The 23297-nt window shown below is 30.8% G+C and overlaps 1 protein-coding gene across 1 annotated transcript in view; it reads right to left on the bottom strand.

The window, feature by feature from the left end:
• Nucleotides 1–21310, bottom strand: part of LOC111640309 (multidrug resistance-associated protein 4-like) — a 29600-nt gene extending 8290 nt beyond the window's left edge. Inside the window, exons 1-15 of the mRNA XM_023386317.1 lie at nt 21265–21310; nt 19855–20046; nt 15178–15272; nt 14447–14533; nt 14291–14387; nt 12920–13108; nt 12578–12750; nt 10522–10802; nt 5122–5201; nt 4379–4529; nt 3735–3968; nt 3559–3659; nt 2477–2674; nt 2251–2406; nt 467–556 (exon numbers count right to left, since the gene is read on the bottom strand). Coding sequence (XP_023242085.1) covers nt 467–556; nt 2251–2406; nt 2477–2674; nt 3559–3659; nt 3735–3968; nt 4379–4529; nt 5122–5201; nt 10522–10802; nt 12578–12750; nt 12920–13108; nt 14291–14387; nt 14447–14533; nt 15178–15272; nt 19855–20034 — 2112 coding nt within the window. The 5' untranslated portion in view covers nt 20035–20046; nt 21265–21310. The remainder of the gene's footprint in view (nt 1–466; nt 557–2250; nt 2407–2476; nt 2675–3558; nt 3660–3734; nt 3969–4378; nt 4530–5121; nt 5202–10521; nt 10803–12577; nt 12751–12919; nt 13109–14290; nt 14388–14446; nt 14534–15177; nt 15273–19854; nt 20047–21264) is intronic.
• Between the last annotated feature and the right edge of the window lie 1987 nt (nt 21311–23297).

Raw genomic sequence — 23297 nt, 5'->3', positions numbered from 1 at the left:
CACAGTTAGATGATATCTTACATAGGCAAAATTTGCATTTAATATGATAGCTCAATAATATAATAACAGCTAATCTGTCTGTGAGATGTAAAGTTTTAGTTAATTAAATTAATATCACGCGATTTAGTTTTCGATTTATGAAGACAATAATGTGAGAATTGAGTAAATGATATGTTGTAAAAATTTCAGATTAGGCTTTATAAAAGAATCTTGAGATAGATACATTGCTTTTAATTAATTAATAGAATGATTATGAAAATTGTCATACATATCGTCAATGAATTTAAAGTCTATAAATTGAAATTTTACCGTAGAAAAGAATGGGCTAGTCTTGTAAATAATATAAAATCACAAATAAATGAAAACGATATTTACAACAGATGCATTTAAGTAGTTCTCTACTGTAATAAAAATAAAATTAAAACAAAGTTGTGAATTTAAAACATTCTTTAAATTAATTTCTTACCTCTTCGATCGCTTGCCATAACATTTCTTCCGAATATTCATTGAAAGGGTCAATGTTTCTGCGAAGAGGACCAGTAAATAACACCGGATCCTATAAACAACATACAAGCTATATTTATTGTTTTTATTTCTGAATTCGTTAAAAATAAATTAAGAACTTTGCATTCAGAGATAAACATTCTACACATCTATTATATAAAAGTGAAAAAAATGGCCAGTCTCTGTCGGCATATCGAGCAAAACATAGCAGCAAACCTAGGAATTGCCAGAGTCCGTGCTCGACTCTTTTTGATGGTATTCGGCGTGCATGCTGCTTGCTGTGTTTTTTTTTTTTAATTGGATATATGATGTATGTCATATTGCGTGACAATGATAACAATGCTTTTCTGTTTCATTATGTTTTCAACTGGAGATAGAAATATCACGGTATTTTTTTGCAGTCATAACGGAAATATGTAGTATCTTATTTTGAATGTTATTTCATGAGAATTGGATGTAAGGATGTTGGTTTTAGCACATGACAATGATAGTTATGAACAGTTCATTTTCAACAGTATTCTGACGAACGTTTCTGCGTTTTAGGAAAACCATTTGTAATTAATTCTTTTTTATTTGTTTCTATGCTAACTAGAATGCTCCGATGCTTGCGTCGACAAATTTAACTGATATTTTAATAATCGTTGTGAATAACAAGCTGATAGAAAAACCATGTGAGCATCTCTTTATATACATTAACAGTACAATTGAATTTATATAACAGAAAGTGACAATATTTGACAATAACCAATAATAAAAGCTAACCAGGGTCAATAATAGTCGATATGAATATTTATTATAGTAATATATTTATCGTATATCTTTTATTTTATGTATTTTTCTGTTTAGATTATACGGCGTATCTTCATCTTCAGTGAAATTGTTTTAAAAACAATGTATGTAACTTAATATACAAATCTCCAATAGAACCAGGAAATAAAAGTAGAATTATAACTTAATTCTTATACTAAAGGGTACAAATTCCCAATTATTCAAGCCATAAGTTTTGGAAGAAGTTAGTGCTCTCCACACTTTGTGTTTTCGTTCTTGATTAGTATCGTTAACATCGTATTTATTACTTGCGAAAATTTTCTTCATAAAGTTAATGTTTGAGTCTGCCCTGCTGACATCTTCACAAACTCTTATGTGTTTTCAGTTTTTGTATAGGTGTTAACAAGTGAAGATGTGTGGAATTTTTACTGCCATTCATTTATGGTATTATTTGCTATTGACAATCTCTTCCTCGCACAAAAAATTATACATTAAATTTTTCTTATTGGGAACCCAGAGCAAACTCAAAATTTTATTGCTTGTTTAAATTGGTTAGAATATACGTATTGTCTTCACCGAAGCGTCAAAACAGTTAAAAATTTGTGGATGACACAAGCAGTCATCCCAGTAGTCACGTTTTACAGGTAAAAGGTTTTTGTGTCATTTTATGCAAATTTCTACTTCAAACATTATGGCTGCAAGTCAATCTGTTGTAACAACGCGATCACAGGAAAATTGCATTATTTTCTTATATCAAAATTGTTCAACAATTTATTCTGGTAAATAAAATATATTACATATGCAACCAAACCGAACGATGACATGACAGGTGTTAAGTTATGAGTGAAAAGATATTTATGGCAATTTATATTTATACCAGTATTTATAGGAATATAAATGCTAACCTAACATTTAAAACCAAAAATGAAATAATTTTAAGAACTAATAAAGAATTTGTTTAATTATTTTGTAAATTACTTGAGGAATAATTGAGATTTTACTACGTAGATCCCGAAGACCAATATTTTTAGTGTCGATTCCATCGATGGTTATTGTTCCTGTGGGCTCTGTTATACGGAATAAACTAGCAACTATAGAACTCTTTCCGGCTCCTGTTCGTCCAACAATTCCTATCTACAATCGAACATAAAAATACAACATTGCTCAAAATAATTATGAGCAATAAATGTTTTAATTAACTTACCTTTTCTCCTGGCTTAATACAAAAGGATAAATTATTTAAAACAATACTTCTGTCATTCGAATATTTCAAAGAAACATTTTTAAATTTAATTTCTCCTTTCTGAGGCCAATTAGCAGGAGGTTGTTCGTTTGGAGAAGATTCATAACCTGCTTCCGATTTTAACTCGCTATAATTCAGTATACGTGCAACGGAATTCATCTGAAAAATGGTGAGGTTACTTTCAATTAACAATTATTCGTAATTCGTTGTAAAACTTTATTTACTTTAAACTCTCAGGCATAACATCGTAAAGTAAAATGTATTAAACAGGATCATTTGGTCTTTCAGAATTGTCTTCATTTTCAACCAATAATTTTTTCTTCCCATTCTAAGCTTAGTTATTTATTGTCCTTCATTTATGTTTTTAATCTAAACTTATTAAAACTTTATTTCCTTTTACCTATATTAAGTATTATGTGACGAATCCATTCGTGTGGCATAATTATACTTGAATAATGTTAGCAAATTAAAAGTGAAGAACTAATGTAAGTTATTTGTTATCTATATATATATATATATAAATGGACGTGTGTGTCCCTATATTTCATTTTTCAGCCAAAACTACACATCGCACGTGAATGGTGTTTGTATGTGGTAGTAGCCCCGAGTCTCCATTCGTGCACTATGGTGGTTGCGTCTCGATAGCTATAAGGGTGCGGGAGATATAAGGCTAAAAGTAGTTGAAAGTGTTTTTCTATTTCGAATATTTTGTTCGATTTTTTCGAATTTGTTCGAATTAAATTCGAACATAAAATTCGAATTGGTTCGATTATAAAACGATTAAAAACGTTCCAGAAACGTTGAAATTTGTTCGTTTGACTAAACGTAAAAATTCTCTAATTAGTCTGGAAACGGGGGACCTAATTCTTGCATTTTGTGAAAACAGGTAAGATTAGCTATAATGTAATTATCTTAATCTTCACTATCGTTACTTTTTGCCCAGCAAAGCGGGTCCTTGCAGCTAGTAAAATAATAATTATAAAAATATTAAATTATTGATTCGTGTTAATTTTTCATAAATAAAAGATTAATGTAAAACTTACCTGATACTCTGTTTCAGATAAATGTTTAATACACCATTCCAAATACAAAAGTAAAATGAATTCATAATTTATTATAAGCCCGATTTTGCTTCCTGCATCAACTAAAGATAAGAAATATATTATTACGTAACATAGAATATATTACGTAACATAGAAATTTTAATAGTTTCACTTACTTGATGGCATTGTAATACATAAAACTACAATAGTGGCAATAAGGTTTAGAAAACATATAATGTGACCATAGGAGCAAATCCATCGATTCAATGCTACGTAAATGAACCACGTTGCAGTGTGCTTATCCTGGTATTCGTTAAAAGCTGATATAAATTTATTTTTAACATTAAATGCTCTGATTGTTGTAAGTCCGTAAAGGGATACACTCAGATGGGAAAATACTGGACTTCTCGCTGTGAAAACAAAGTAATTATACAATATATCTAAAGTCACTTTCCGCAGGAATATATTTAATACTGCAGCACAACACCGAAAGTTATCATATTCAGTGCATTTTAGTCATGTTTTTGCAGAGCCACGATGTTATATTTTTCGCTGACTTTATTTGTTCTGTTTTTAATAACAGATTAAATTGTCGTTTGAAGGATGTTTTTCATTATTTATTTCCTTCTGTTTCATGCTTTCTTCTCTAAATTGCTTCATATAAGAAACTTTTAAACTAATTTTTTTTCGCTTAAACTTCTTTTGCAACATTTTCATATTTTCTTACAAGTTTTTTGTCAATCCGCTTATTATTTACACCAACAAATTGCTCTGAATTGAGAAATTTTAATGATAGCCACACTGCATCTAAAATACTTACATTTTCCTTCCAGATATTTTATGCTTTTCAAAACATCGCAATGGATCGTCCACATAAGATAAGATGACATTAAAAGTATAAACTTCACTATGAGTAGATAAGGGCAAATAATTCCTTCGATAACAAATATTCCGATTACTCTAATAAATGTCTGAAAAAATATAATAAATTGGTTTATAGAAAAACTAAATATTTTATATATTATATATTGAATTATCAGTTATTATTACAAGTAAATCAAAGTTGATCTAACAAGACAAATTTCTCTGTAAGAAATAGACTCAGAATTTGTTTTGTGCCAATCAACAGAAGAGTTGCTGATTAATCAGATCAACATGATATTGATACTCTGTAATGTTATTAGTATAATAAAAATGTGTAGAACACATGCTATTCTGTAGATTTACTTTGTATTCTTATAAAGTAATATGACAATGTTTAACAATTTATAATAATTTATTTTCGATTACAAAAGATGTCGATATGTTTATGGCAATATTTTCATACATTGTTCTTTTGAAAAAATTAAAAATTTTGTTTTTTTAAACACCAATTTACAAACTTTAATAATAAATTCTAATGTTTTTGTAATACGACTATTAATTTTGCATAACTTTAAGCAATTTTTATTATATCGTGTAGTTTGTAGAAATACACTGCTTTATTTACAGCATAATCATGTATGTTCATATTTTAAAGCTTAGTTAATTATTTCAGAATATTAGTCATTTATTTAAACTTACCCTGACAGCTTCGAGTAAAACGAGTGGTAACATGTCATCCATGCTATTTGTATCTCTTGAAAATCGATTCAGGATTTTGCCTGAAAAGTATGAAAGTTTCAGATATAAATTAAACTTATTTAATTAATTATAAACGATAATAGCTTTGAATTTAGTATCACAGTCAGTAAGAGTCAAATGGCTGATACTGTCTTAGATTGATTGTACAGCTGTTGAAGTATGACATAGTGATCGGGCGACCATATTAGGAATGTTATAAATAAACTTTTCATAATAATTCGAGTCACTGAATCAGTATCTATCTTGTCAACGGTACATGTATAGAAAAGAGCCTCTTATTACTGTGTGGTATAAGGGGGAAAAATGCAAAACAAAAATGACTAGAGATAACAGGCATATTAATTTTATAAATGTATATTTATTATTATTTCTGTAAACATATATATAGGCCTATATATATATATATATATATGTAAATTAACACATTTTTATTTGTCCCATGCGTAGTGATTTAAGTATATGTGCAAACACAGATAGTAATCTATCTGTATACATTTATACATATATCACTCAAAGGAACATGCTTAATGAACGATGTACATACATTATATCGACGTTCTTAACATGCATACGACATTAATAAGAGGGAAGCGTACAAAGTGGTGTTTTAATTGTGCTATCTATTTTGTCAGGTGTGTTTTGTCAGGTGTGGATAGTTTAATTGTGCTATCTATTTTGTCAGGTGTGTATTTTGTCAGGTGTGGATAGCACTGACAAAATAGATAAGCACAATTAAAACACCACAAAGTGGTGTTTTAATTGTGCTTATCTATTTTGTCAGTGCTATCTAGATGCCAGGGTTCTTATTGTGAGCCCAAGGGTTTTTAAGAAGATTTTAAAATTAATGCTAATCAGTTTTTTGTAATGTAAACATTCCCGAAAAAAAAACGGAGTAACAGATCGGAGGTCACTGGGAAAGAGATCGGAGGTCACTTAGTTGTCAAGAATGCTTCGTCATCGTCAACATTTGACGGTCACGTGACTCCTTTCCCACGACGATTGTATAACAGCGAGAGCTACCGGAAGCTCGATGCGATCGAAACGGCTTGAAATAGTACACACTTAGTCTCCGAGTCCCGATCATGCCGAAAAGACAACAGACAAGGTCAACGATTCTTTTTATGGACTGATCCTCTCATACAGTTCCTTCCTGCATAGAAGTATTTTATATAGCGATCTGAGAACTCTCTCTCCACAGGTAATGGAAATAGCCATAGCTAAGAGGTACCCTTTTTGTATAGAAATTCGTTAGTATGTAACCGCATTTAACCGTGTCTAGCTTACTATTACCTCCAGTAATCTACATTTACTCATAATGAATGCTTTGTTGATTTGTTAAAACATGTCTCCGGTCATTTCGAAACACAAACACCTGCCGACTTACTCAACCCCCTCGCCACTCGTGCCATCCAAAAGACAAAGTGAGCGAATTTTATCAACACGACTTGTAAGTGGCGATTACGGTACTCGCCCATTGCCCTCGTATTCCCACATTACAATTCTAATGTATCATTGTGTATTCATATTCCAGTTCAACTGTGAATGTGATTAGACAGAATTAGATAACCAAACAAATAGGGTATAACATTTTTTGCAGGGCTTATCACACCAAGGCCGACTGAAAGAAGGACCAGAATTTTTATAAAAAAGGTGGTCTTTAATAATCACTTATCAAACTTAAGTAAGTATGCATTTCGGGTACAAGGACCCCTCATTAGCTTACAAACACATGGTAACAACGTAACAAATACAAAACCAATAACCTGTCAAAACACCGGGATAACCCATGTATGCAGTGCACTGCATTTACAATTTCTCAATGTAACACGTACACTAAACTAAATTATCAAGTATAAATCTGAATACAATGACCATATGGTATAACATATTAACTCCACCAGTAAATGTCTTAGTTTCTCCTATATTTTCCAAATTCTGGTAGACGGTTACACTATTAATAATAAATATTGTTAGGGATATTAAACCATAAATAAAAGAGAGGTTAACATTGAACTTACTCTTATTAAACCAATTGGTCACCAGACTTTAACAGAACAAAATACATTCGATCTATAAGTCATTGTGAAGTCAACTGCACTGACCATCTGCATTTTACAAGGTGATGTGCCTATACTCTTACATCTGTTCAGCATCTGTTTCAAGGTTAAGTGTAAACAATGTCAATCCACCCCTCATGTAGCTTCAGTCCCGTGTTGTTATTAATTCTCATGTCTTCCTGTATCTTCAGAATTTCTAGGTGTTCCTGTAGTCTTCTTTTTAGTTGATTGTTTTCTGTCAAAATACACTTAATGCTGACTTTTAAAATTTCACACTCTTCAGTGTTTCAATGTTGTGCCACTGATAATGATATAAAATTATTTTTGATGGCATATATATGTTCTTTAATTCTTGTCTTTAATTTTCTCCCAGTTTCCCCTACATATCTTTTTTATGTGAACAACTGCAATCCAATAAATAGACTACATTATTTTTTTCCAGATCATTATGTTTATTGTTACCATTGTTTACTGATTGACAATTTTGCTATGGTGCTTGTGTGGTTTGGTACTAAAATAATATCTACTTTTTTTAATTCATTTTTTAATTTTTCAAAAACACAAAAACATATTCTATTTTTAGGTACAAAAGCTTAACTTCTATTGGTTGTCTATTTAACGGTATATTTTTCCTTTTGTCTTTACATGTTTCTAACCATTTAACCAATAATGTTCTAGGGTAATTATTTAGGCTAAACATTCTTATTATATTTTGTATTTCCATTTCCTGATCGGTTTGCAAGGTCGTTCTTTCTTTAATTTTGTTGATATACATTTGAAAAGTGTTCTTTTTTATATATAAAGGTATTTTAGATTTGAAGTCTATAACTTTACCGGTAGCACAATCTTTAACATACTTTTTAAATAATAATTTACTATTTAATCTAACAATAGTAAGGTCTAAGTAATTCAGTCTATTATCTACTTCTTTTTCACAATGGAATTGGATATTTTTATTTATTAAATTAATTCTACAAACAAAGGAGTCTATATCTAGTATGCTTTTATCATAGATGATGAAACAGTCATCTACGTATCTTTGATAACTTATTATGCCACGTGTTTTGTTGATTTCTTTATTAATTGTGATCATACACAACTCAGCCAATCTAGGACCTATGCAGGATCCCATTGGAATACCTTCCGATTGGCGGCAATATTTACCTTGAAATTCAAAAAAGTTATTATTTAGCACTAATTTAACTAATTGGTTAACCCAATCTGGGCTTATCACGTAGGACAGTGAATTTAAAATTAATTCTAAGTTTATGGAGGGATACATATTGTTAACATCTAGTGATGCCATTTTGTAGTTTTCCTTCATAACAATAGCTTGCATGTTTTTTAAGAATTGGTCAGTGTTTGTGATGCTATACTCAGAGACGGGTAATTTATTTAACTCTTTTTTTTAACTCTATTTCAAGATTATATAGCAAATATTTTCGAATATCTATCAAGGGACGATAAGTAACAGGATTTTTGTGTGTTTTTACTTTAAAGCTTATTTTCGGAATTCTATTGCCAAAACATTTAATATTTTTGGTAGTGTTATTATCTATGTAATTAAGTTTTGAAAAATTGTTTATAAGCTTTACAACTTGTTTTTTTTTAAATTATTCACAGGGTTGTCAGCAAGTAATGTATAATTTCCATTCTTTAAGATATCTAATATTATGTTATTATAATTATATTTGGTCAAGACAATAGTTTGTTTTGCTTTATCAGCATTTATTAAGATTATATTATTATTGACAGGTTATTGGTTAAAGTTATTATTGACAGGTTTATTGACAGGTTATTGATTTTGTATTTGTTACGTTGTTACCATATGTTTGTAAGCTGATGAGGGGTCCTTGTACCCAAATCGCATACTTACCTAAGTTCGATAAGTGATTATTAAAGACCACCTTTTTTATAAAAGTTCTGGTCCTTCTTTCAGTCGGCCTTGGTGTGATAAGCCCTGCAAAAAATGTTATACCCTATTTGTTGGGTTATCTAATTCTGTCTAATTTTCAGTCGCGGGCAAAAAGCGTTGTTTATTATTATTGTGAATGTGATATTAAATCTTAAAAGTATTTAAAATATCAATTTGTTCTCAACTAGACCAAAGTAATGCAGACTACCAAAAATGCAAAATGCGAAATTCAAGGTTGAATTTTAAAGAATGTCCAGTACAACAGATATTTTCAGTCTCCTACGCTAAGCTTTTATAGAGTACTAGCTTAACCGTCGCGCATTGCTGCGATCTCAGAAGAAAGGAAATTCAAGCAAACTCGTTATGATAAAATTCAATTTACATTTTATCATTTTTATTGAAACTTATTATTATTATTCATTTTCATCGGTAAAACATTTCAAACTGTCGTTTCAATTCTATTTATTTATTGAAGCGCTTGTGAATACACGATATTTTTTGTTTTTGTCTGGTGCGTACACGAATGAGAAGGTTTTCTGACGCGTGAGCTGACCACATACAGTTGTCCATGCGAGAAGCACGGATTCTCCAAATTTAGCCCACACACTCGCTGCGATTGTCAGAAGTGCGATATTCCCCATTTTTATATATATTTTTAAATCCTTTATAATTTTAATTATTTAATTGCTCCTTCCTCTCTTCCTTGGCATGTTGTGAAATTTCTGATAGTTGGATAATAAACCGTTTTATTGTAATTTGTCTTTTTAAATTATTTTTAGTCGATATTAAAATTTGGAAAAGGTGGAATACCTAGATCAGTAAAATACGCGTATTTCTTCCTGCAACTTCAGTTGTTGTTCGGGGTACAGTTAAGATTTTAACGAAGTTTGAGCAAATACATAATTAGCAAAAAATGTTGAAATAAAGTGATTAAACAAAAGTTATTACAAATATCGTAAGTAACAGTTCACAAATGCATATGTAGAAATATTTTTGAAGGGCGGGGAAATGGTCTTCCCAATTTGAAATCGATCGAACACACACTGCTCGAATGCTCGTAAACGCGTGCCATCTATCGTAGGATAAATGTCAGAAACCTTTGCGAGAGTGTAGTAAAAAACTTCCCAAAGCATCGTGGCAATCGTACTACGCCAAAAACCAGAGCGGGAGTATATTGAACAACTTCTCAAAGTTTCACGGCAATCGGATAAACGGTGTGGTAATGCATGAAGGACACACACACACAAACACACATTCATTTTTATATATATAGATAAACTAATAAATGTATGAACGTTTTATTAGACGTTCACAAGTTAAATTATTACTAACATAATAATCAAACTAACAAATGTATTTTTCACTTACCAATCGGATTGTTATCCAGGAAAAAAATTGGAGTACGAATAATACAATGAAACATGTTGTTGTGGAGTTTTATAGAGGCAGCAACAAAGAGTTCGTATAATAATGAGGCAGATAAGATTGCCGTTAATATTGATGCCGATATAAATCCAAAATAGATGTAAATGTTCAATTCACGAACTTTATAAAAATTTTCATGTTTAGTGTTGTTAATAGTCACTATTTCTGAGGTAAAGTTCGCTGTTTTTCCTGAATTCTGAGTATATTTTCTTTCTTCTTGTAAGCTAAAATTTATTATGAAATAAATCTTTTAAATCTACAAATACTTTATAACTAAATTGAAATATATGTAAAAATACAATAGTTCGGCTGATAATAACTATAAATTAGTAATTGATAAATTCAAGTGGGTAAGTGGCTGCAACGTGAGATATCAACTTATCACTTAAAATTTATGCTTTTGCTCGATGTTAAAATGCACCTGAACACATATTATGTGTTTGTCAACATTGGACGTTTTTGTTTAAAGAATAGGTTATTTCAAGAAAAGTTTTAGGTAGAATTATACAAGTTTTAGGTAAAACACCTTTAATGTGACGTAATTTTGTATGCCCTAAACTTCGGAATTTCGTACAAAAACTTCTCCTCAGCAGACGCTATATTTTCTAATTACAATTTAAAATGAAAAATTAAAACATAAAACCAAATGCCTTAAATATAATTTGACGTCTCTCATCTACTTTGAGAGTTACGAAGTTAGCTGTTTGATTAATTAATTAACTGGTACCATTAGCATAATAAAAGCAACATGTAGACCGTCGATGTAATTCACTGGAAACATACAAAACCATGGTACAAAATGGAACAGATCTATCTAAATGAAGTAAGGAAATAATGTCATTTTATTGTAAATTATGCTAGATTAAATCGAGTTTGAAATTAGGTACGGTATTAGTGTACTGCCATTTCAACATGCAGAAATTTACGTGAGTCAAGCTCTGCTGTAAGCATTTTTCAACAAGCTATTCAACATACAGCGTTATATTACTAACAGAAGGCTGCCTGGATATTGTATAGCAAATCAGACTCTAAATTTGACAGAATCCCTGCAGAAAACGAATTTTAACAACACCCAAGTAGCATAAACAATTACGAAGTAAACATGAACTTTGATAAAACCATGCACAATTGCACTAACTGGTATATATATACCGATGGCTCAAAGAGCAAACAGGGGATAGGGTCTGGTATTGTCATCCTCTATAAGAACGGTCACAAGATATATCAGGCACACCTTAATTAATTAATTTAAGTTGGCAGCACACTGTACCATCGTTCAGGCCGAGCTATGGGCCATTCGCATGGCAATCCAACACATAGACAATCACCATACTTACTATATTAACGTCTTTATGGACAGTAAAGTGGCACTTAACATTTTAAACTACCAAAAGAACTCATCTGTTCTAGCTGCTGAAGTGATAAAGGCTGCTCAAAACCTGGGAAGAAACTGTAACCTACAGTTTAGTTGGATCCCAGCTCACAAGGGCCACGAAGGTAACGAATATTACGACAAGTTGGCCAAGTCAGCCTGCACATTGGCAATTCTTGTACGTATATACTCGTATGTGAATATAAAATTTGGCAGCATGTGCAAACTTAAATAAAGCACTTTTTAGACAAGCTTTTAATTAATTTGTTACAAATATACAAATTATAAAAAAGAAAACATTTTTTATAATGTGATGTATATTATATTTCATAATTTTTATACTCGTGTTTGAGAGATTTTAATTTTTGTATATTACAATTAATATTAACACCCACAGAATTCAAATTATTTTTCGAAATCGTAACAATATCTAAAGGTAATAAGTAAGTAGTGCACAACACACCAACAGATGAATAAGTAAATCAGAATTGTGAGGCAGCAGTGGCATTAAAATACGTTTATTCGAGACAATAGAGAACGCACTTTACTAATAAATTTTTTATGTATATAATGACACTATTAATCTAAGAATAAATCTAAGGAATTTAAATAATGTAAATATAATACCATATCATTAGCCAGTAATCGCTGACACTGAAAACGATTTGCGATATAATTAACATAAATATTATAAGCATCTTGAAGAAGAAACCCGCTCCTGCATTGAAATAAGCTTTGTATGCAGATGATCCTACTACTCCAACTCCTTTATCTTCTTGTACTTTATTGTATTTAGTTATCTACAGGAAAAAATTTGCATTTGTTATTTTAGAAATAATAATAACAAATGAAAAGAAATATGTACGTATTATTATTAAGGATTCTTTAAACTGTGTATTCAGATCACTTTTTCCATTTAAATAATAAATAATCTTAAACATTTTAAATACATTTCAACGAAATTCTTACTACATTTTCATGACTAGTCCCTTGTATTTCGTGAGATACGTCTTCATAATTGTTTTCAATTTCTTTCTGAGTGTAAGAGAAATTTTCAAACTCCGTGTACTTTTCAGCTGTTTCCTCTTTTGATAAATTTGCTGTAGATTTTTCTAAGTTTCCGACTTCATAATAACTGCCAATAAATTCACAGTTTCCCTACAATAAAAAAAATATATGTATACGTAAAAAATTTTCGAATTGTGCATTTATTGCAAAAAATAAAGCATTAATTATTGATTAATTCAAATTCATTAATGATTAGTTAATTAATTAATTTAGAGGATTGAAGTACATTAAATAAGCAGAACAAATAATATACATAAAGCTTCTCGGAAAAGCAGTTTTTGTTAGGATAATAAGCTTTTGTTTTTTAAAATCTCTAGTTTATACAGTTAGTATATTTTAACGAGTTTTGTGTTTTCATAACGTTAACACCGCTTATTCTTCCAACAGATCCCCAAGTATCATTCTATTGTAAATTTTCTGTCTTATTTCAGCAAGAATTTTTCCACTAGTTAAAATAGAATATAAAAACAAGTCTCCTGAATCTATGTGTCAATTCTGGATATTACAGGTTGTTTTCAGATTGTCATTCCAGTTATTTCTCTTTGTAGTTTCATTTTATAAATGCAATATCATTGGATTTTGAAAATTATAGCGGTAGTTCAGAAGAATTCCGCCCAGATAGTTTAATATATTTTGAAAGGCAATGGGCAAGAAAAATGACACGTCTCAGATTCGGATACATCAACTTTATATGATCATATACTTATCGTCTATACCGCTTGTTGTGTATCAAGTAATCATCTACTTATATTGAATGTCATGGTTCCGCAATACGTCATATGCATTATTCAAGGCTTGCAAAACAGCAGTCAAATTTCGTTTTTAATTCTTAAACTCTTAACAGCATTGAATGTAGTGTACTGTTAAACTGTCCTTGTTAAAAATTCAAAGAGAATGTGCAGTATGCAACTTTATAGCATATGAGTTGAATTGTTTCTTCATATTATTACGAGAATTTACTATATATATTTTTCAAAGTTTCTTTAGCTGTGAACTGCATACCGCTTTTCTTCAAATTATTTGGCCAGAAATTTAGTGCCCGTGAAATCGTATGGAAACATTACTACATAATTTGATTATACTTAACTAACGCTAATACTTTTGTTTTCAATTAAGAAATGTTAATCGTGATAGTAGGCAGAGAATTCTATTAGATTGATGGATGAGAGGTGTTAAATATTGTATTAGCAAAACATCAAACATTTTTTAAATTAATCACAATATTTCTAAACTAAAGCGTTAAAATGGACATAGGCAAATTTATTTTCTTACCCCGTTCAGCATTAAAACCTTAGTTGTAGAATTCAAAAATTGTGTTTGATGTGTAACTAAAATGCAAATTTTATCGTTCAAGAATTCCATTATACACCTGAAAAAAACGAAATATAAATTACATGAAAAAAAGATAATTTTTATTTAAATATTTACTTTTGGAACAAATGTCTAGCTACTGGAACATCGACAGCACTCAATGGATCATCAAGTAAAAATATGTCTGCATCGTGATATAGCGCTCTAAAAAAGTATACATAAATATCAGAAAAATAAGCGTATATGGAACATATATAATTACTGACAACAGAATTGAGAAATTAATATACAGTACAGTACATATAACTTGTGTATAGTTTTTTTTTATTTGATATACAGTAGAGCGTCGATTCTCCGAAAGTAAAGCATCCGAAACGTCAAATATCCGAAAGAATTACAGTCGGCAAATTTAAATTTTCCCCCAATGCTGTGGCGCTTCAATCTTTGGCTATGTCTTGGGCTACTCAAATATTTTACGTTTTTGATACTAAATTAACAACTGAAGTATAATTTTTTATTATTTTTATATTTTTCAATATATTTATTTTGTTTGTACAAAATAAATAAATAATTTTTAACGATACGATAGTCTTTGTTAGGCTTAACATTGACGAAAATTCAACGCGAAGCGACACGCAACGGAGAAAAATTTCAACATCGGATACGTTATACTATTTTTCATGCGTAATCGGTTATCCGAAATATCAGTTATCCGAACAACCCAATTGATTCGGATAATCGACGCTCTACTGTATGACTGTATTTATTGTATAGCCTGATATATATATAAATAATTAATTAATACTGGTACTTGTAAAATTATTTTACTAAGATAGGACTGATTTTACCTTGCTAGATTAATTCTTGCCTTTTGCCCACCACTCATTATCATCCCTCTTTCTCCTACTAGTGTCAAATCTCCGTTAGGAAATAAGCCTATATCCTGCCAATGACAAAAATACAATATACTTTAATTATGTTTTAAAGAAATATATTATCAATCTTTCAAATTCCAGATCATAATTTACGTCTTCATTGAAATTGAAAAAAAATTATCATTAATTTATTTTTATGTTTATAATATAGCATGCATTTCTGCTTTTTATAGGAGTTTTATCCGTTAACTAGATATACTTTCATGTATTAAGAGTACATTTTATATATTATACTAAGTAGCTTAAGATACACAATCAGATTGTCCCAAGTGCATTATGAAACATGAAAGTGAATAAGAGGTGACTTTTTCAGTCTTTACTTCCGGTTTTAACTAACACGAAACATTCTATCATAATTTCATAACGACATGCAGTTTCGGAAACTAGAAAAAAAAAAGAGTATTTGAACTTCAATTTTAATAAATTACAGACCTATAAACTTTCCTTGTCATTTTTCGTTCTGTTTGTCTGTCTCCCTGTCTATCCGTAATCTCGTGAACGGTGTTAGACAGATGAAAATCATGATCAAATATGAAAAGTTTAGAGGTGGAGACTTTGATTAACTTTATAGGAACATCTGCTTGGAAATAGAATTTACATTATTTCGATTAAAAAATTTTCTAGTGAAGAGTTAGATACATGAACGGTATAGTTCAGTCTGAACCAGGGGCGTGTCGTGACATTTGATGATATGGAATCTGTGTTTTGTAAGATGCCGACATCCAGGGGCAATTAGTCATTCGTGCTTCAGTGATGGTCTAGGGTCCATTCGTATTGTTTATTCGATAAGCCAGTAAAAACCGTAGACTTCTCTAAATGCACTTTTTATATCACAATTACATTCCGAATTGCTAGTCACGATATAAGCGCTACAATTAAAAATAAAAGATAAAAACTTACTCGGTGAAATAATTAAATATAGCTTTGCAAAGAAACGTACATAAAAATATAAAATATTCTTTACTTTTTAAATCTTAAAACAATGCACTTAGTCAAATAGCTCCCTACGAGTGGCTAATGGATGAAATCGAAGACGGTTGCAGAGCGCGCATTCATGCGGACTGCCAAATCCCAAGGGTGCTGATACCGGTCTGATAGTCGGGCGAGGGCAGCCAAATACCTAGCAGGCAAACAAAGTTTATCATACTTTGTCGCAGTATATCTCAAAGGACGCGACAGAGTTTTTGCACATTTTAAACGTTTCTCACCATAGCTGTAAAAATCTAAATACTCGTATGTTAAACTTAATAGTCATTTGTTTTCTAACTAATTCGTTTTAGGACCAAGTGCCCTCAGAAATTTCCAAAATTTATAACTTTTCGGTCACTCTCGTCGAACTGGAAAAATTTCTCTCTTTATTACATCTAATACAGTATTTCGAAGAAATCAGTCCCCACTGTACTCGGCTATACATTGGTTCAGTTAAGCTTTTATTTAAGTAATATTCCGGCTCTATTGTCAGGGTTTTATTTATGTTCACAATTCGCAATTTCCTTATCGCTTAATTGTTTAACTATTTCTTAAGTAGAAATAAGTCGAAACCGGTTACTTTGTACTCGAATATTTGTAGTCTCGGGAAAAAGTGGAAAGACAAATTTTTATGACAAACGAATACATAAATCGTAAAAGTAAGGGAAATAAATTCTAGAGTTTTTTCTGTACCTCATGCATCTCTCTCATTCATTAAATTTAGTCGTAAATGACGCTGTTAAAGTAACGGTTATTTTTTTAACATTATACAAGAATTGTACACGTTTTTTTCTACATCCCCTTAGAGATGGAACATACGAAATCGTAATATCACCGGTTTAACATCGAAATCCGTGAGTAATATAAAATCGGAGAGCGGAAAAAACATATCAAATATTTTAATGAATTTTTTAAAACTCATGTCAACTATACAGAACTATCATAAAAACATACCGGTACATTCTTATCGGTTGGGTTAAGTTATAAATCTACTTGTTATTCGCGTAATCGGGCGAGGGCGGCCAAATACCTAGCAGGCAGGCAGGTAACAGTCCAGAACTGATCCCTAGTAGAATTAAAAGCGTTATATGTGTAGCATCATTTCAAGGTCGTAGGTTTCCACCAGCTAAACCGAGTGAGGTTGGTGCTCTGTAAAGCGCATGCGCAAATCTGGCTTTTTGGAATCTGACAATATAGAGATTCCACTCTGCCACTAATATTCGAATATACAATAGCAATCTTATTATTTTTTTTCAAGTGTAGTATAGAAATTTGTAATAAGATACGTAATGCGGTTATAATAAAATATTGTGTAATTATTTTCATATAGTTAAAATTAATATGTATTTATTTTTTAGAAAATACAAGAGAAGCAACGCTTCCACCGCTTCTAATGACGGCATGCCACTGGTCTGAACACAAAAATCGTTATTTACAGGGGAAAGACACTAAAGTGCATTGTGACGATGTCAATAAATAATTCGCATAAAACTTATACAAGTTTAAAGATACTGTAATTCTACTATAATTAATCATGAAATATCTTGATATACAGTGGACTATTGTTCAGCTAGCCATTTCTTCCACAGAAGGTTTCGGATTTGCGAGCTCCCAAATTATTGAAAATAAATTTAGCTAAAGGCAACGTATGACACTCTTCAGTTATAAGTATACTTATGGAAGAAAGTAGGTAATTATTACTTTGTGCTGACCTGCAATACTGTACACAAAACAAAATAAAAGTAAACAGAACATTACAAGTTTTTTTATAATTGATAATGAAGAATTGTACTGTACAAACTGATTTTACGCAGATTTTCGTTTCACATGTTTTTTTACACTGAAATTAAAACTACAAACTTATATAAAAATCACAATTCCAAACTGCAGTTTTTAAATATATTTTAAATTATACAATCTCCACCTCAAATTAGTAGTAATTTGCCCCTGTACATCGTACTTTTTGGTTAGCACTGGAATCTTGCTGGTGATGTAACTCTTTTGAAGGAAAAAATTTAAATTAAAATAACGTGACTTTTTTTATGTCAAACGTTCGAGTATAGTTAATCGGGGCCTCCTGCATTCAAGAATTTTATACCTGCTCACGACTTTTATATCTAACTACGTTTTGGAAATTAAGAACGACAGTCAGATGGACGAAAGAATGGGTGAAATTTANTGTTTTTGTCAGTAATCTAGAATTTAGCTGCAAGGACCCGCTTCGCTGGGTTTTTATTTGTGGGCAAAAAGTAACGATAGTGAAGATTAAGATAATTACATTATAGTTAATCTTAACACAGAATGCAAGAATTAGGTCCCCAGTTTCGGACTAATTAGAGAATTTTCACATGAGTGTAAAAATATGTTCGATTTTCCGCAAAAACGCAAAAAACCGCCTGTAAATCTTGCATGCCGCTTCATATTAACACTTCCATCCTCAACGCTTCCATCCTCAACGCTTGCAGCCTCAACACATCTTCGAAGTCAACTACTTTCTTCGAAGTCAACCCCATATCCCTCGCACCCTTATCGTTATCGAGACGCAACTACCATAGTGCACGAATGGAGACTTGGGGCTACTACCACATACTAACACCATTCATGTACGATGTGTAGTTTTGATTGAAAAGTGAAATATAGGGACACACATGTCCATTTATATATATCAATAGACTTGTGTGTCCCTATATTTCATTTTTAACGTAGTAAGAAAGTATATATTTTTTATTTTCTGGTGTCTCCAGAACGAATTAATGAAATCCTCATAAAAACCTATAATAAATCGATAATCGGTTAACGTACAATTCGGATAGCGAACAAAGTCTTGAAACAGATTATGTTCGTTAACCGATCACCCATTGGACTACATTGCTACATATGTTCTTTCTTGCTGTACGAATACGAGACATGCACCCTGAACAAGTGCAAGGAGAAAAGGCTGACAGCATTCCAGATGTGGTGCTATCGCCGCATGCTACGGATAAGCTGGACAGAGCGAGTGACCAACGCACATGTGCAGAAATGGACCAATGTGGGAGAGTGACAATTGCTTCCTATCTTAGAGAAACGCAAAACAAAATACTTTGGCCACACCATCCGGCCATTAACTCACTGTTTCCCGTTTTATTCCCGTCATACTGCAGGGCAGGATCCAAGAAACCTGTACCCAAGTAAAACAACCGAGATTCTACCTACAAGATATAGCAAAGTGGACTTTAATTAACTAGAATCAACTAATTCACACTACGAGTAATCAGGAGGAGTGGCGATCGATTGTTAGCAACCTCCCGTTCGGAAGATCTACATACATAGATATATAATGACAGATCAATACAGTACAATTCAACGAAGATTGCTTTTTGGATCAGCAGATGAATTTATATGCAAATAGTTATGCGACTTGTAAACAATATACGTAAGTAATATAAATGAAGTCGCATAGCGATTTTCATATAAGTAATATAAGATAAGTAATTTTAAATTAATTAAACTGGTATATTAGTATTATGCCAAGATTAAAAATTCTTAAAATAAAATTACTATAATAAAAAAACAAATATTTTACAACAAATTTTTCTGTAAAAATGTAATTTTTGTTTTTAAATTATATAAAGTTTTTACCTTCTCAAGTGTCGTTATGTGTAAAACTTTTCTATATCTCTCTTCCTGATATTCTTCTCCAAATATAATATTTTCTCTAATTGTTCCGTTAAATATCCATGCTTCTTGTGAAGAATAAGATATTTTTCCTTTCACCGATACCGTTCCAGAAATAATAGAAATCTCTCCTAATATTGACATCAATAAAGATGTCTGACAAGGAAAACAAACTTTGGATTAGTAAAGAAGAAACAACACTTAGTAATTATGATTTTAAACACCAATCGTAAAGTATATTACATAATAAAATGAATGCTAAAAAATATAAAATTATATCAGTAAAATTATGTGACATGTTCGTTTTAGAAAATGAATTCAATATAACTAAATCTTCTAATCTAGAAGTATGTGTTTACTGCATTGCCGAAATTCAGTAGAAAGTTCCAGTTGTGATATGCAGGAATGAATTATTACTGCCAAAGTTGAAAAAGTGTCCACCTCGGATGATCCAGCTGAATGGAAAACGATACTATTGTCTGGCGAATCGACTTTCCGAATTCGTTTTGAAAATATTGAACAAAAGTGATTTGTATAAGTACAGGTCAAACTAATAGTGTTACTGGCATCGAAACCCAAATATCATTGTTAATGTTATTTGGGTGTATATCTTCTCATCGTATAGGTAAAATACATTTCTATGATAGAGTTAAGGTACAAGTTTATGTCAACCTTTTAAAAACCAACTTGCTTTTTTCTACAAGAGATCTTTACGCATTCGTCCATTCTCATTCTAGTAAAATAACGTTCTACTGTACACTTCTGAGGTACGCAGCAATCCGCTTCGCTAGAAATAAATAAATATGTTACTATGGCGTGAGTGAAGAGCAGATTGCTCGTCTATAGAGAAAATTTGGAAAATTCTGAAAAGAAATGTAGCGAGGCAATATGCAAAAAATACGAAATGAGTTAAAAATAGTATTGTCCGAAAAATGTAAAAGATTGTGTTCCAAAAACGTATAACCTCTGAGTATCATGGAAAAATGTTTAGAAATACTGTTTTTGCGGTGACGTCACAAAATTGTAATATGTTAAGTGGTGAATTGTAATTGACAACTTTTCGAATTTCACGTATCATTTACAACTTGCAGGCATGCATCAATGAAAATGTCACTGTCGTATTGCTTTTGGTATTTGAAATGTTCTAATATGTTCACTTTTTACATGTAATTTTTCACATATAATACACATAAGTAAAGAAATCATGTGGTCCACTCCTCTCTCATGACTTAGTATTATAATTGTGTATACACAATTAAGTGAAGTAAAAGCTTTTTGGATAGAAAATTTAAATGTACAGGTACAATCAGAATTTTTAAATTATACGGTATATACTACATTTTATACACGAACATTAAATACTAAAATCATTACCTTTCCTGATCCAACTGAACCAATAACAGCTAACAATTCTCCAGGTTGTACGCTTAATGTGATTCCATTTAATGTCAATCCGATTTTCTAACAGAAATATATTGATAAAACACATAAAATTACACCAAGAAATTGCGATTAATTATAAAATTGTAATGAAAATATTAGTATTATATTTTTTCAAGCATACTGTATGAAATTTCTTAATATCAATAACTACTTCATGTTATATACATTAAAAATATAATTTACAATTTTGACTGTAAAGAAGTAATCCCGTCCTAGAAATATAACAATATTTACGCTGTTATGTGTTTAAACTTGAAATGCAAGTAAGAAAATACCTCATCAACCCAAAACATAGAGTATTTTTATTTAAAATTGAACCCATCTGTTATAGACTATACGTGAAAAAATCATGTAAACTTTAACCCNTATTATCATTAAAAGACAAATTAAAGTATCTGTTTCGATTATCCGGATTTTTCCTTATCCGGACTACCTTCATCCCCAATTAGTCCGGATAATCGAGGTTCTACTGTAATTGAAATAAGAGATCCATACAATCAGTGTTATTTATTGTCTTTAAATCATGGTTAAAAAATCAAACAAAAAAAACCCACATGTAATACTTTTTCCTGTTATTCTTTCTAATTACTGTGCACAGATATATAACAATTTATCTGCACTGTCTTCCAGCAAAGTATATACACATTGCAAATTAGATTATATAAATACTTTATTTGCTACATCTGCATATACGGCATATATTACATTACATATATTGCAATAAAATACAAACTCGAAACTAACAATATATAAACAATAAAATTAGAAAATGTGATTTGACATTTTTATTTCAGTTTTATTTATCGTGTGGAAATCAAGAGATGTGGCCCTACTTATCCATAACAGGCCACTGAAAAAAATTTCGGTATTTGTTCTCTTGGAATTACTGTATTTTCCGGTTCCACAGAACACTAGTCAGAAATTTAAAAATCATCGACGATACTAATAGACCCTACAAGTACCTATAAGTCTTCTTCTCTTATATCAATAAACTTACATAATATACCGTATCTGTACATTATATATTTGAAATTAAAACTTGAATATAATGGTTTTTGGTTTGGTAAATAACCCCATGTTTTATTAAATTGCAATTTTAAAAAATATAGATACTGTATATAAATTCCCAATCTTGCCTGCCTTTCCTTCCTTAATTAATCTAGGTATTAGAGATAAACATATAAAAATGAAAAGGTGTAGAAACCGTAGAGGCAAAAAGCCCCGATTAAATATACAGGCTAACCGGAAATCATATTATTTCAATTCGAACACTTTTCCCCAGGTGTTAAACAGATGACCAGCACGACTCTATTGTTAACGGAAAAGTATGATGCACAGGGGCAAGCCGCTACTAATTTGAGGTGAAGCGCACATATTTTAAGTTAGATATATTAAAAATACGAAAAATTTCAGTCCGGCATTCTGATTATGACACAATAAATAATTGCTCGTTTAGAATCTATATTTAAAACACAAAAGAGTTTTTCTTAAATTGTTCCATATTAAACCGACTTAGTGGAAAAAAAACTGTAAAAAAAGAGGTAAAACTGTGTGCAGCATACCCTATATATTGGTTTATTACTATCTGCTGAAAGAAACGTACTGTACTGTACTGTACATTACACCAGACAAATGGACAAATAATGGATTGTTTTTCTTTCAGAGAATATGTAATAAAGTAAAAAGTAAAAAATTTCATAAACAGTATTTGTCACGTAGGCAAATCTTAAAATGACATTGTCCCTATGCAAAAGATTTGTTGTGAATATTTGAGGCAACAGTCGGTTGTATGATATGATATTTTTAATTAGGGCAAACACGAAACAATTGAAAAGCATAGCCTTTTTTGAAGTCGAATAAAATCCAAATTATAACGGCTTTTACTTAAATACTGTAGTTTGTTTATTTTCATTCTAATTAACAATTGCAACAAATACAATGAATATTTATAAAACAACAATTAC

Source organism: Centruroides sculpturatus, unplaced genomic scaffold (assembly GCF_000671375.1).
Source record: "Centruroides sculpturatus isolate CEXI.00-Female unplaced genomic scaffold, Cexi_2.0 scaffold1340, whole genome shotgun sequence".
NCBI classification, from domain to species: Eukaryota; Metazoa; Arthropoda; class Arachnida; order Scorpiones; family Buthidae; genus Centruroides; species Centruroides sculpturatus.
This window is presented reverse-complemented; position numbering and strand designations above follow the sequence as displayed.